This window comes from Musca domestica, unplaced genomic scaffold (genome assembly GCF_030504385.1).
Source record: "Musca domestica strain aabys unplaced genomic scaffold, Musca_domestica.polishedcontigs.V.1.1 12, whole genome shotgun sequence".
Classification (NCBI taxonomy): domain Eukaryota; kingdom Metazoa; phylum Arthropoda; class Insecta; order Diptera; family Muscidae; genus Musca; species Musca domestica.
The window spans coordinates 6,419,359-6,435,588 of NW_026712155.1; the positions used below are offsets into that span (position 1 = coordinate 6,419,359).

At 33.9% G+C, this 16,230-nt stretch overlaps 1 protein-coding gene across 1 annotated transcript; it reads right to left on the bottom strand.

Annotated features, from left to right (window-relative positions):
- Positions 1-2,870: 2,870 nt before the first annotated feature.
- Positions 2,871-8,888, bottom strand: LOC101893270 (uncharacterized). Its single transcript, XM_059132302.1, has 5 exons — positions 7,764-8,888; positions 7,506-7,701; positions 5,629-5,689; positions 3,143-4,253; positions 2,871-3,070 (listed from the first exon to the last, which is right to left on the bottom strand). The coding sequence occupies exons 1-5, from the start codon at positions 8,818-8,820 to the stop codon at positions 2,871-2,873; spliced, it is 2,625 nt and encodes an 874-aa protein (XP_058988285.1). The 5' UTR covers positions 8,821-8,888.
- Positions 8,889-16,230: the final 7,342 nt, after the last annotated feature.

Here is a 16,230-nt window from a genome sequence, read left to right on the forward strand (position 1 = left end):
ATCTTAGCTAGAAAAAATTATAGAAAATTATTGAAATAAAATTAAGTGAACCAGGTTGAGAAAGTTTTTGAATAAAAAACACCTAAAAATATTTAAAAAAAAAATCACGTTTTCTTAAGCATGAATTATAATAAATTCTTCAAAATTCCCGACTTTTGACAGGAAAAAATAATATTCGAAATCCCTTATCATACAAATGAACAACGCACAACGCTCTTCTTCTGTTCCATTGTGTTCAGCAACGAAGTCCATTTTTGGTTCAATGGGTACACAAATAAGAAGAAAGTTCGAATTTGGAGTGAAGATTTTTAGAAGTATTGCAAAAATCTATCATTGCATCCAGAAAAAGTCAAAGTGTGGCGCGATCTTTGGGTTGTTGGCATCATTTGACCGTATTTCTTTAAATATGCTAGGAATCGTAACGGAGATGATATCCAACCAACTTGCCGAAAATACAAGAGCTTGACTTGCATGGCATGTGGTTTCAATAGGGCGGTGCGACATGCCACGCAGCGCGCGAACTCATATTAAAATTTGCCAACATTGGACTTAATAATGAGTAAGACGTTTAGGGGTAAAAAAGTGGTTGGCACATGTATTTGGATTTTTATGAGAGTTATTAGTTTTCATCAGCAAAATTGTGGGGACAAGTTGCCCCCTTTACGAAATTTTAGGAAATTTGAGATTAAGATTCATTTGAATCCATTCCCTTTTTTATACCCTCAACCATATGACTAGAAACGGTATATATCATTTGATACGGCTAAAACGTGCCTCATCGAAATAACGGTTTTAGACCCTAGTCCCGTTTGTCTGTCTGTCTGTTCGTGCGCACGATAACTCTCGAAGGGAGTATTCGATTTGATCCAAACTTGGTACATCTTAATATTATTTTCAAAGTTAGATCGAGTTCGAAGATGGGCAATATCGGTCTACTCCTTCTGGTACCTCCCACACAAAATGTCAACATTTTCAAAGAAAGTAATTTACTGGACAGAAAGAGAAAGAATTATCCGATTTTTCTCCAATTTTGCGAATCGTAATATTTACATTAGAAGTTAGGTCAGGTACAAATATGGACAGTATCGGTTCACTCCATCAAGTATCTCCCCCCAAAGTGTCAAAATTTTGAATAATTAAAACTTTAGTAAAATGTGATGCAAGAATCAATTGTCTTCAAATTACACACATCACAATATATTTATTAATGGAATATATCGATCCACTCCTTCTGGTATCTTCACAACAAAGGGTCAACATTTTGAATACCTATAAAGCTCATAAGACCCGAAATTAACATCCGATTTCATTCAGACTTGCCACATCTCAATATTTCCATCAAAACAAGATCGGTTATAAAGATTGTAAACATCGGACCATTTCTTCCGGGACCCCCCCCCCCCCCCCCCCCCCCCCCTTAAAGGGTCAAAGTTTCGAATAACCAAAACTATTATTAAATCCGAAATAAGAATCCGGTTCTCTTCATAGTTCATGCATCCCATTATTTTTACTAACACCGGATCTGCTGTGAAGATGAGATATATCGGATCATTTCTTCTGTTACCTCCACCTCAAAGGTCAAAATTTAAAATAACCAAAACAAATTTCACACATTCAAACATTTTTGCTAACGCAAAATCTGTTGTTGTGAAGATGATAGATATCTGCCAAACAGATATCTACAAAAGATCAAAATTTTGAATAAGGATATATGGACATGATAGACATTTTTTGTCATAGAAATTAGTACCCATTACGAACTCCAAATGCCAATTTTGAAAAAATAGGTAAAAAGTGGGACAAAAATCATCCAAATACCGAATATCTAAAGGTATTGTACAGTTATATGGGGACTGTACAAAAACTTGGGCCAATAAGGACAGTTCTATGCAAGGATGTTGCCCACATACTCGGAACACAAACTGATCTTTTACAGTAAATTCTGCCAATTAAAACCAACCAAAACACCTTAAATCTGGTGGCTATACCTAAACTTTTTCAATACCAAAAAATCTGTGGACCTTAAATACTTCTGAGTAAAATTTCATCAACCCACTTCGTTCCGTTCGGAAGCTAAATTCATTTTCACCGACAGAAAAATGGGCATCGCTTAGTGGACATAAAATCGTAAGCTTATCATGGGTCTTATTATGGCGAGAGAACATGCTCGATTACGACTGAATTTTACTCTAACTTGAAAGCAAGGGAAACGTACTCGCTCTTATTCGAGTGACATCGAAAAATGATGTATGCTTGATGTTTGGTTTACTCCCATTCAAATTCAATCGAGTTTCACTTTCTACTTGAATTCTAGCGAGCATTTCGGAAGTGTGTAGAGTCTCATACCGAAGGTGCTGAAGATTCGAAATCCAATAACGAAATCTAAAAGTGTAAAAGGAAAATCGCGCTTATTGCTTACTGTTTGGTATAGGTTCAATGAATTGTAATCCACGATGTTTTAAGGCTAAGCTATATTTCTCCAAACTTAATCGTGTGAATTTATTATTCAAGGCCTTAAGGGACAGGAAGCTTTCTTGACAATATAAATTAGTATATTTCTCAGGCAGGGTTATACAAATACGCTCTATCTGAATACCTTTCTCAGTTCCATCAATTTTTCGTTTTCATTTAATTTCGATACAATTAGGTATCCATTGTTAAAAAATTTCAAAATTCGGAAGATTTTTTAGATTTTTGCGGCCACAATGGCTAAAACAAACCCCTGCTACGGTTGTTGTTTTTAGGAAAGTTTTGCAACAAATTATCATCATTAATTTCTTTGGAATTATCTATATTTTTTATGTATTTTCTACTAAGATGCATTAACTTAATTTCACTATAAAAAAACTTAAATTACAACAATAAATAAATTATTTTTGTAAATCCAATAAACCTAAACGATCAAATCGTGGAAGCCACGCCTTAATGACCGTTTGTAGTTCCTTGTTTTTAAAGCAGTTTCGTCTAAATCGCCAAGCTCTCTCATTATCGTCCATAAGACTGTGAATATCGGCATCTTCCGTTTCGTCGGTTGTCATAATTGGGCGATTTGAAAATATACCAGTCAAAGCTAAAAATGGAAATGAAGGGCAGGAAATTAGTAACAGATCATTAAGAAAATGTATATTTTCCAAAAACTTACCCAGTATCCGACTTTCCTCAAATTGCACCGTCAATTCATGTAGGCTGGGTATGTGACCTTCGTAATTTAATTTTCTCAACGTATCACATAAAACTGAATGATAATATTGCAGGAGTTTTTCTTGTGTTTCTCTATCCAAAAGTAAATCCGTTGACAAGGATGTGTTAAAGTAATAATGCAAATCCACAGTGGGTGAGGACCAATTGCATAGCTGGAAGTCAATAAACATTAACTCCTTCAATGACTGTTTCTTTTCCAACTCTTCCTCAATCGTTTCGTACAACATCATCATATTGTTGGTCCACAAATCTCCATGGCTGAGGGTGTAGAAATTTTGTGGCCTGGTGGCATAAGCTCTGACACCATAGTCAATTATGTGGCTGCATAGCTTCGACAATTTTTCGTAATAATATTCACCCAATTCCGGGCAATCCTTAACAAAGCGTGCTCCTTCTTCGAAGAGATACTCAAAGATACAGGCAAATCCCCTGGTATGGCGATTCATAATACCATGATCGAATTGTTCCAGTATGCCATTCTGACGTTCATTTAACACCGCCGCAGCTGCATGGAACTTGGCCAACTTTTTTATAACCATTTCAGCATGTGACCAATCCATACCCCGTTTGCGGTCAGCCATTTCAAAACCCGACATAGTTAAATCCTCAAATATGATGGCTGAACGTTCATAGTCCACCTTTAGGGTCTTGGCAAATAGTTGCTCTGTATCTCCCGACTCCTCTAAGATTTCTGCCAATTGGGGTAGAATTTTTTCGTACATTTTCATTTCCGTGTTGTAAACATCATAGCCCGCCATAATTTTTGCCACCACAGGATCATTTTCATAGGAATACTTCAGAATGAAGGATAATGTGCAAGGTTCAATTTGTGTGTTGCTGGTAAAGGTGAGCTTAATGCGACTCATGACACTGGCATAATTTTCACCATTGGCTGTGGCCGGTCGTATATCCACATTTGTTAGCAGAACAGAATCATCTTTGAGATATTCCTGAAGGACTATTTGCAAATAGTCATTGCTTAGCCACAAGGGAGCCTGCCAGGAGTTATTTTCACACATTTTTTTTTTAATTCTGTTTGTTTTCCGAGTATTCTATGAGCAATTCCCCAAACGCGTGCCGTTTTTAATATACAAGTGTTCGCTTTGCCATTATCCGACTACTATTTATATGCTGAATAGCTTTTTTTTTGGCAAAATGAAAGGTGTATCTGTTTAACCGTCTACAAACATTGCTAATCTAAATTGTTTTATTCGTTTGGGGGTCTTTAGCGATGACAGCCAAAAATCTGTGAAATCAAATCACCCCAACAATTTTGGCAGTTTATCTATTTTAGATATCTGTTGCCATAATGTCTCAGATAATTTTATGGAGATACGGGAACCAGGTAGTAAAAAGAGTTAAAATATAACACATCTGCTACTTTTTCATATTTTGGCACTTAAATATAAAATTTCAGAATAATAGTAGATCTTCCCACCAATTTTAACCCGCAATCTGCCTATATCTTAAACCACAGACACAAACAGTGATATCTACGTAAAATTTTAGGATTTTAGACCCATTCCTTCACTCAATTCCAATATTAGTACAATTTAGACAATTATAGTAGTCATTTTCAAAAACACCTCCATATCTCAATTGTAAATACCAACAGAGGCATTAATACCAAATTTCAGAATTCTATCTCTATCCCTTCACTCAATACCAAATTTAGTACCATTTGGTAAGTTTCTCACAAATATAGGACAAATTTCCAAACCACCTCTAAAATTTAAACACAGATACCATCAGTAACACAAATATCAAATTTCAGAATTTTGTCTCTATCTCTTCACCCAATACCAAAGGTAGTACCATTCAGTACTTTTCGTACATATATAGGACCCATTTCCAAACCAACACTAAAATTTCAAACACAGATACCATCAGTAATCCAAATATCAATTTTCCGAAATGTTATCTCTATACCTTCACCCAATGCAGTACTATTCAGTACTTCTGGTACAATTATTTTATATATCCAAAACCGAATTGTACCAAATATATTACGATTTAGTACTTTTTGTGTACACATTTCTACGACCACCTCTATATCGCAAACCCACCACCAACAGGGAACCCAATACAGGGACCCATCTTCATTCGTTCACCTTAAATCAAAATGTTTCAAATTTAGGACTATTTAGTACAGTTAGTACATATTTCCAAATCACCTTCTTATATCAAACTAACTTCCCAACCTTTTTTGTCGTACCAAAATTTCAATTCGTTCACATAAAACCAAATGGTGCCATTTTGAAAGTTTAGTACAATTTTAGAACTTTTCGTAACCTTAAAATTCGGACTCTCATTCCAATTTTTAGAATTCTACTTCATTCCGTTTGTCCAACAAACAGTATTAAATTTTTAGTACATTTTAGTATATTTCGTTCCCTTTTGGTACGAGTTTCCAAAAAACAAGCCTACACACCAATACTGGCCCTCGTGCATCAATTCTAGCTTCTGCTGTTTCATCTGGGCATTGATTCTAGATCAGTCAGTCAGTTATTACATTAAAAGTTTTGGTTACAAAATCCTCCACATATTCCTCCAGACATCAGATTCATTGAAAAATATTTCTTAAAAAATCCGCGAATAAATGTCTTAGGATCCTTGAACCAATTATTTTTTAAAAATCGAATTTAGCTCTTCAAGGTAATGGTACTACTAGTCCTTGAAAAATATTTTTAAAAATTAATCATTATAGCCCTCGGAGCCTTTACAAAATTTCCATAAATTATCGTTGCTAAAAATGTCCACTATAGCTTACAAAGCTCTGATGACCCTTAAAACAAACTTACGATTGTTGCTCTCTTGGTTCTTAAAAATATTCTTAAAACATCGACTATTTAAGCTCGACTATCTAAGCCCTTATCAACTATTATTTAAAAGTCCATTAAAAGTTTCTATAAAAAGTCAGGACCCAAGGCTATAGCTCTTAGAAGCCCTGTTTCTTAAAATTATGCTAAAAAAATTTACGTTTTTAGCTTTTTGAGTCCTTGAAGAATTGTTTTTCAAAATCCACTTTTCAGCTCTTAGAGTCCTTGAGAAAATATTTTTTTTTTTTAAATCCACGTACCTAGCTCTGGGAGTCCCTCGCAAATATTCTTTAAATTTCCACGTTCAAAGCTCTTGGAGTCCTTGAAAAAATATTCTTTAAAATCCACGTTCAAAGCTCTTAGAGTCCTTGAAAAAATATTCTTTAAAAATCCACGTTCAAAGTCTTAGAGTCCTTGAAAAAATATTCTTTAAAAATCCACGTTCAAAGCTCTTAGAGTCCTTGAAAAAATATTCTTTAAAATCCACGTTCAAAGCTCTTAGAGTCCTTGAAAAAATATTCTTTAAAAATCCACGTTCAAAGTCTTAGAGTCCTTGAAAAAATATTCTTTAAAAATCCACGTTCAAAGCTCTTAGAGTCCTTGAAAAAATATTCTTTAAAAATCCACGTTCAAAGCTCTTAGAGTCCTTGAAAAAATATTCTTTAAAAATCCACGTTCAAAGCTCTTAGAGTCCTTGAAAAAATATTCTTTAAAAATCCACGTTCAAAGCTCTTAGAGTCCTTGAAAAAATATTCTTTAAAAATCCACGTTCAAAGCTCTTAGAGTCCTTGAAAAAATATTCTTTAAAAATCCACGTTCAAAGCTCTTAGAGTCCTTGAAAAAATATTCTTTAAAAATCCACGTTCAAAGCTCTTAGAGTCCTTGAAAAAATATTCTTTAAAAATCCACGTTCAAAGCTCTTAGAGTCCTTGAAAAATACCTCAATTGGTCCTTGAAAAAATATTCTATAAAAATCCTCTATAGGTCCTTGAAAAAATGCTTAATGTATTTTAAATGTCACTTAGATACCGACATGATCATGACTTGCATAAATGATTTTTATAACATCCATTCTGCAGGAGGTTATTAAATGTGAATTTTCAGACAAAGAACATTGATATATGTTTATACTACTGTAACTAATTATAAAGATAAAAAGATCTATCTTCCGTACAATAATAGCTTGGAGATGTACAACAACTTAATTAAGAGATAACATTATCTGGGAATAATATAACATTATTTTATATGGTCTCGTGCCACTGTGTCATGTCATAGATAAGATATACATATTTAGATGGTAACCAAAATACGCAACATATTTTATAGAAGTGCGACCTCATGTCAATTTTGACATGTATAATTTTAGTTTATATAGAAATTCGCATGCTCAGTGGTTCCCAATCCATATTTTCGGAAATTTCAATCACATTTTATTTTGCCATTTGTGTTGCATACAGTTTCGTAAAATGTATCTCCATTTACTCCAACATATCCAAATATCCCAAACGATCAAACTGTGGCAGCATAACTTTCACAATACTCTGCACCCTCTTATTTTCATACAAAACTTTGCGAAATCGTCGAGATTTCTCATTATCCACCAGGAGACATTCAAAATCGGCATCTTCCGTCTGATCATTGGTCAGTAGGGGGAGATTCACCAACAAAGTTGCAACGGCTAGAAAAAGATACATTTGATTTCAGTATATCCCGAACAATCCCGATTCCAATTTGTCTTACCCAAAAATCCTCGATCCAGCAATTGAACTTTCAATTCATGCAGGGTGGGTATATGTTGTTGATATCCCAATTTTCTTAAAGTTTCCGACAATACTTCATGATAATACTGCACAAGATGGTCTTGCCTGTGGAAAAGTAAATCATCCGCCAAGGAGGTATTGAAAAAATAATGCAAATCCACTGCCGGTGATGTCCAATTACAGTATTGAAAATCAATGAGCAAAATATCCTTAAGTTCCCTTTCCACATCGCCATAGCACATCATGAAATTATTTGTCCAAATATCACCATGATTTAGGGTGAAAAAGTGTCCCTCTTTCCAGTCATAACACCGGGTGGCATTCTCCACCACATGGGGTATCCGACGCAATAACTTATCCTTATAGTATCCACCCAACTCGGCGCATGTCTCGCAAAACTCAGCACACACCTTGGTGACAGCCTCGAAAAATCCTCCAAATGCATTTACATGGCGATTGAATATTCCACGTTGATAGACTTCCAAAGAACCCCCTAGGCGTTCATTTAACACCGCTGCCGAGGCATGGAATTTGGCCAGTTTTCTCAAACACAAACGCATGTGGTCCTCATCCAAACCCACCAATCGATTGGCCATGCCAAAACCCTTCACCGCCAGATCCTCGAAGAAAATCGTTTTCTTGCCATAATCCACATAGAGGGTCCTTGCAAACAACTGATCCTCATCTCCAATATCCCAAAGGGATTTTTGCATCTGAGGCAATACCTTTTCGTACATTTGCATTTCGGTATTCAGGACATCGTATTGCTCCAAAACACTGGCCAAAAAACCATTATTTTCAAATGTGGTTTTATACAAAAATGATATTTCACAAACATCTTTGCTATGAGAGGTGGTGTAACGGGCTCGCACCCGATTTATAACACTTGAGAAGCTTTCCCCTTTCGCTGTGGCCGGTTTCACATCCAAACTTTGTAATTTTATTTGATTTTCATTTAAATATGTTTTTAATATTTTTTCCACGTAACTGTCGCTTAACCACTCCGGTCGTTCATTTTCTTCCGATACACCGCTCATTGCTGCGTTGGCTTCGCAAATGGGTTTACAACTATTTTGAACTGAAATAACTAAACAATTGAGCAGTAATCTAGCGCGACGCTTTTTTTTATTCCAATTAAGATAGAGAATTTCAAGTGCAATGCAATGTGTACTCTACAATCGGAGGGTATAAAATGGTTCATTCATTGGAAGCTATTGCCAAATATGGAAGAACTTATTATGGAACCTTCGTGCAAAAAGGATTTTCTATGAACCGAGGTCTATGGAGCGTCTTTAATCTACGGATACCCACCAGACACCTTCTATCAGTAGTGGACCCTCAAAATCCTTGAACCCATATTCTATAACTGGATAAATGGAAGAGCTACAAAATAAAAAATATGAATAGAATGTTTTCTATCAATCCTTTGCTAAAAAAATATTCTTAAAAATCCACCATATTAGTTCCGAGAGTCCTTGAGAAATATTCCCAAACAAATTCTCGATTATAACTTTGTTGTTCCTTTAAGTCCCGTTGGTCCTTAAATACTCACAGCTCTGTTATTATATAAACATTCAGGAATGAAAAAGGGCCAGGGTTTTTGTGAACTTCTTCCCAAAAAATGCAAGATTATGTCCTGTAGGTCCTTAAAAAATTTTTCTTAAATAGGAAATTATGGTATCCAAAATTATGGTTAAATTTAGTCTTTAAAATAAATAATCTTAAATCCTTAAATAGGGCTCCATTGGTCCTTAAAAACAATATTCTTAAAAATCCAAAAATGGTCTATGAAAAAAATCCTCGATTATGGTCTCTGGAAAAATATGATGGGATCTTAAGTTCCTTCGAATGTATTTTTAAAAATCCACGATAAGGGGCTCGAAAGGGGGCTCCTTGAAAAATCCACAGTTATGTAGTGTCCTCTGAGAGTTCCAAAAATATATTTTTAAAAATGAGTATGGGGTCTGAGAATCCTTGAAAAAATGCGTTTTTTTAATCCAAGATTATGGGCTCCGTGTGTCTTTGAGAAATATTTTTTTTAATCCACGATTATGGGGTCTGAGCGATGCTTGAAAAAAATATGTTTTAAAAATCCACGATTATGGTTTCTGTGGGTCCTTGAAAAATATTTTTTAAAAATCCACCATTATTGCTTCTGTGGGTCCTTAAAAAAGTATTTCTTAAAAATTCACGATTATGGGCTCCGTGTGTCCTTGAGATTTTTAAATCCACGAGCTTGGGTTTTGTGGTTCTTAAAAAAATATGTCTAAAAATCCTCGATTATGATTCTATGGGTCCATAGAAATATTTTTAAAAATCCATAAATGTAGGTTCAACGGCTGCTTGAAAATATATTTTTAAAAATCTTCAATTATGGACCCTGTGGCTCCTTCAAAAAGTATTTTTTAAAAATCAAAGATTATGTGCTCCGTGTATCCATGAGAAATATATATTATTTTGTTAAATATGTCTAAAAATCCTCGATTATTGGATCTACGGGTCCTTCAAAAAATATTTGTAATAAAAATCCATAATTCTAGGTTCTGCTTGAAAATATATTTTTAAGATAATATATTTTTGAGAAATATATTCTTTTTAAATCCACGGTCTGAGCGACCTTGATTTTTTCTTTTTTAAATCCACGATTAAGTTGTCTGATAGTCCTTGAAAAAATATTTTTTTTTTTTTAAATCTACAGGTGTAAGCTTAAATACTTGAAAATATATTTCAAAATCCACGATTATGGACTCTGTGGGTCCTGGAAGAAAAATATATATTTTTTAATCCATAATTATGGGGTCTGAGGGCCCTTGAAAAAATATTTTTTTTTTTTTAATATTTTTTTTTGAATATTTATTTATAAAAATCCACGATTATGGACTCTTAAAATGCACCTTGAAATTCATTCCCTGAAATTCACAAATATGCTCTGTAGAACATTGATTTTTAAAATCCACGATTTTTTAAAAATCCACGATTATGGCTCTGTTGGGTCTTGAAAAAATGTATTTAAAAATCTACGACAATGGACTCTGTGGATCCTTAAAAAAATTTATACTCCCATTGTAGGCTTAGAGAATCCTTAATATTTTTTTTGCCTCTATAAGTTTAAGGATCCTTGGGAAAAATCTATTTTTTTAAAAATCACGAGCTTAAAGGGTTCTTGGAAAAAATATTTTTATAAAACCCCAAAAATACGTTTTATGTGCTCCTTCAATTTTTTTGAAATCCTCGTTTAAAGCTCTATTGGGTCTAAAAAAAATATATTTTTTAAATCCATGATGATGGCTATTGTAGATTCCATAAAAACTACAGAAATCTTGTCAAAGGTCATCGTGTCATAGTAGACGTACGAGGTCTTTCAAACATGAAATACGAATGGAGGTATTTTATCTGTAAAATCTATCTATCTATATAAGACCTCTAGAAGGTCTTATATTTATGGAATATATCCTTCCTTCCTTTATCCTTAATCTAAAGAAGGCCTCTGAAAGGCATTCTATTCCTAGAACTCCGCTAAAGGGTTTCGACACGTATAAAAGCCCCGGAAGAATCTCCCATCTTTGAAAAACCCCAGAAAATTCTTCTCTCTATAAAAGGGATTTTGAATAGGACTTTTATCTAGAAAGTACCTTGAAAGGCTTTCCATAAAAAAAAACAGATTTGCAAAATTTCCTACCAAATAATTCATAAAAGTTTCTTAATATATGAGTTACAAACCTTAAAATATACTGAGTATATTGTCCTCACATGGTAGGGACTATAGAAATCTAATCAGTGCCAAGTGGCCTCTCATGTTATGATGAAATTCACGGCCAGCCGTTTGATCGGTGTTACTTGTTTAGTTGTAGGATATTCCCACCCCCATTGGTATATATTTTTGGAGTCTATATCCAAAAGTTGAACGACTTCTGCAGAGCGCGGAATTTCATAGCTACACCAATGGTGTGATTTGTAACAATGTAAACAACTGTTTTCGGTAATTAGAATATCTGTAATAATATACAAATCTGCTATATATTTTAGTTCGATTTTAGGAAATGTCTGCAAATTCCTACATGTAAAAATAAAATCTGTTGTGGGTCCACCGAAACACTATATTTGTTTGGACTAATTAAAATTTTAGAGTTTTATTGTCATTCTACTTCAATAAAACAATTTTTGATCATCATTTCAAAATCTACAGCTTTAATCCAGAAAACACGCTTATATATCACAGACAAATTTTCTATCGTAAAATACTTCACAATAAAAATTTCGCAAGACATTTAAAACTATTTTTGTCACAGTTTTCATCTTTATCTTTTTTCCCAAATTTAATTTAGGTTATAAAAATGTCTCGGAATATGCTAGATAAATTTTACAGATTTTTATTACTTTTAATGTAAAGTAAATGTTTGATATAGATATAAAAATTGTTTTATGGGTATACCATTAAATGAATTTTCACTCAATCAAATCAGTTCAATGTGTTCAATTACTAATTATAGAATTAAATACAAAAGCGCCCTCTAACGTAGAATAGTGATAACATTATTTAGTTGATTCAACCACTTTTGTACAATGTTTACACTCCAAATTTAAAATCCAACATGGGGAGACATTTCGTTGTTGCTGTGTTTCGCCAGATGGCGCATATTATATCTCCACAGCAAAACATAGCGCTACGTTTACATTGTTGCTTCCTACCGTGTAATAATCGATCAATTACGACCTATTAATGACGGTGTTCAATCATTTTACATCAAGAAAATTATAATGCAATACTGTGCCGGGTTAAGGGGGCCATATTTCTTTAAGTTACAACAAAATTCAATTCAACGTATAAGGAATTGATCAGAAATAGTCCCTGAGCCCCTATATACAATACTTTTTCCAAATTGATTGAGCCATATTATATTATTATATGGATTTTCCTATCTCGCCGAGCTGAGTCGATCTAGCTATGTAAGACCGTCCACCCGTCTGTCCATATTAATTTGCAATCAATCTACAGGTTGCAATTATGACCCGATCCTCAGGAAATTGAAAATGGAAGTGGTCTTAGGGTCAGAAAAGAACCTTATTGTTTTTGAAGACGATTGCAAAATATTTAGGGGTTGAAATTGACCAAAAGCAGAAAATTTTCCTGATTTTGCAGTTGTTCTATAGGCCACAATATTTAGCTGGTAAAATTGACCCTAACTTTTTTACAGGAAAAGACGAAAATTTTCACTAAACCGCGAATATTTTTATTCCTGGCTAAATCACAAATGCACAAAAATATCACTTCTGACCGTTACAGATATAGCATATATAGCAAAATATATTTAATATCATATCAATCACATATAATTCAAGAACGGCTGGACGGATTGCGATAATTATCACAAATTTGAAATGAATTCTTTGAAAATCGTGTGAAAAAGTGATTTTTTTTTATTTTAATTTTTTTGTCATAATTTTCGTCGCATGAGATTTTTTTATATTTGATTTTCAGTATTGATTTTTTTCATCTTCCAATACTATGATTTAGGAGTATTATATTCAAGTCGCAATTATCGTCCTATTCTCAAGAAATGTAGCATGGGGATAGAATGAGGGTCAGAATTGAAGCCTATTGTTATGGAGATCTACAACTAGGTGTTCTAATGGACAAAAAAAAATAAAATTTGTCTGATTTTGCTGTCGTTCTACGGCTCACAATTGAAAACCAATCGGCACGGAATTTTGCATGAGGAGAGAGTTAAGGATAGGGAAGAAGTCGAGCATTTTGGATAACCATTGGATGATATTTAGCTGTAAAATGGAACACAATTTTTTTTTTTTTTTTTTTTTTTGAAATAAATAAAAACGGCCGAGCGCGTAAATATGGGTAACATGGGATTATATCAAAAACGATAAATCGTTTTTCGTTATTACAAGTTTCATTTAAATATGAACTGTCCGATAAGCAAAAGGTCAGACCATCTTCCCTTTATCTTTTAACATAATGCTAGGAACACAATTGGAGCGAACGACGAATTTTTTCGCGGCGTATGTTCGTCGTCAAAAATAAAACACATATGTGTATATGGAAGTGCACACAATCACGGCACCGGCGAAAATTTCGTCGGTCGCCGCGAACTCAATTAGCTTTATTTCTATTTCATACGCCGGCGACCGGCGAACAAAACAGTACAAGGTGGCCATACTTGTACGAATTTTATGTGTTTTAGTAAATAAAGTTACTTTTTACTTTAAAATTTGTTATGGTCACTCTACTATCTGTTACTCGTATAAAAAAAACATAATTAATTTGTTTATTTATTTGTGTACTTGCGCCTGAGTGAAGATGGATATCAGTGAATTTATAATAGAGAAGATGGACATAAGTGAAATTATAATAGAGAACGTAAAGAATTATGTGTTCTTGTATAATTCATTGTAGTCAACAAATGAGCAAAAAGTAAACAACTTCATCAGCTGTTTTATAATTTCGTCGGTATTGTGTTCCATACGACGAATTTTCGCGGCTCATTTTGTCGCCGCGTAGGGCGAAATTCGTCGTTCGCTCCAATTGTGTTCCTAGCATAAAGTTTACTGAATTCATGTTGCCATATTTTTTATTGATAATATGACAATTTTTATTTAAATAAAAAAATGTATAATCCAAATCGTTTATTTTATATTGAAGAACTGAATTATAAATTTATTTCACGAAATTAATTACGAATTCTCGTTTTGTTTATTATTTTTAAACTAAAATGAAGATGCCTTTGTGAAACAAGTTAAAAAGCAGTAAGTTCGGCAGGGCCGAACTTTGAATACCCTCCACCATTTGCAACGAATTTGAAAATATTCAAAAATTAAAATCTATTAAAAATTCTGTTAAAATATTAAAAATACCGAATATATCCGTTATATTGGGGTCTATACGAAGTGGACCTTAATAGGCATTGGTTGTTATTAGCCATTACCTTATTAAAAACGGTGAATAATGTAGCATCATCAAAATACCGTATATAGGGAGGTACCGTTATATCGGAGCTATACGAAGACCTGGACCTGCATAGACAATTTTCTGTCACAGACTGTAGTTCCCATTACGAACTCTAAATAAGTAATTTGAAACTACTCCGGTGAATAGTGACGCTAAAATTATCAAAATACCGAATATAGGGAGGTACCGTTATATGGGGGCTATACGAAGACGTGGACCTGCACAGACAGTTTTCTGTCACAAGCTGTAGTATCTATTTCGAATTTCAAATACCAAATTTGAAACAATTCCGGTGAATAATGTCGCTAAAATCATCAAAATATCGGGAGGTACCGTTATATGGGGGCTATAGGAAAACGTGGACCTACATGAGCCATAAACTTAACCTGCCTACTGGCCAAATAAACATGTGTGCAAAATTTTAGCCTTCTGTCTCTTTTCGTTCGAAAGATAGCGTGATTACAACAGACAGACGAACGGTATTTCGAGGAGTTACAAACGGAATGACAAAGTTAATATACCCTCCATAGAAAGGGTATAAAAATGCAGTGAATACCAGTTACTTTTAAAAAAGCTTGCCATATCTCTGTAAAACATGCATATATTTTAAAGGAAAGATGTAATAATGAGAACCCGATGTTGTGAACTTTATATTTCACCATGGTAGAACTAAGAAGGTAAAGTCATGTAATCATATGTTTACATTTTTTTTTTCAAATTTATACATTTGACAACATTTCATTGTCAAAATCTATATACACAAATCCATTGTATACACACAAAATCAGAGATGGAAACTGTTTTTATGCATTGAAATTTGACAAGGTAAGTTACAGAAAATGCATGGCTGGGAATGCTAATTTGAAATGAGGTCACCTTTATTTCATTGTACCATGTATTTCACTGTTCCTAAATTAAGGGATAACAAAAGTGGACTATAAAGGAAAGATATAAGAACGGGCCATAGTCTTTTTTTTCTATTTTAGGCCTACCACGAGCCATCAATACCGCTGTTTCAGAATTTTTAAGAATGTACTATTCTACAATTTTTTCTCGAAACCCATTGCGTTAACCGATTAACTTTTAAGTTAATTAGACTAGTAGGTTAAATATCTTAAGTTTACTTCTCCACAAGGGGAGTAAATATATTTTGTTTATTTCTTTTATTTGGTTGCAATGATTTTGTTACGTTCCAATATTAATTTTTCTTACAGAGTGTAAAGTCACAAAATCCCAAATGGGAACATTTCATTCACCAATCAAATGGCAACGATGGGATCGTGTGCTTCGAATGCATGCACCGACCTGGCATCACTGCAATCAACAACACCTTTCAATTGTGGCTAATACTGAGAGAGCGCAATGCATTGGCAGCACTTTTCATATTCCCCTTTGCACTCTCTTTCTTCGATTAGGCCTCTCAATCAAACTTGTATGGTACCAATTTGGTTGTGCATGAAGCTTGTCGGTCAACGATGTTCACTAC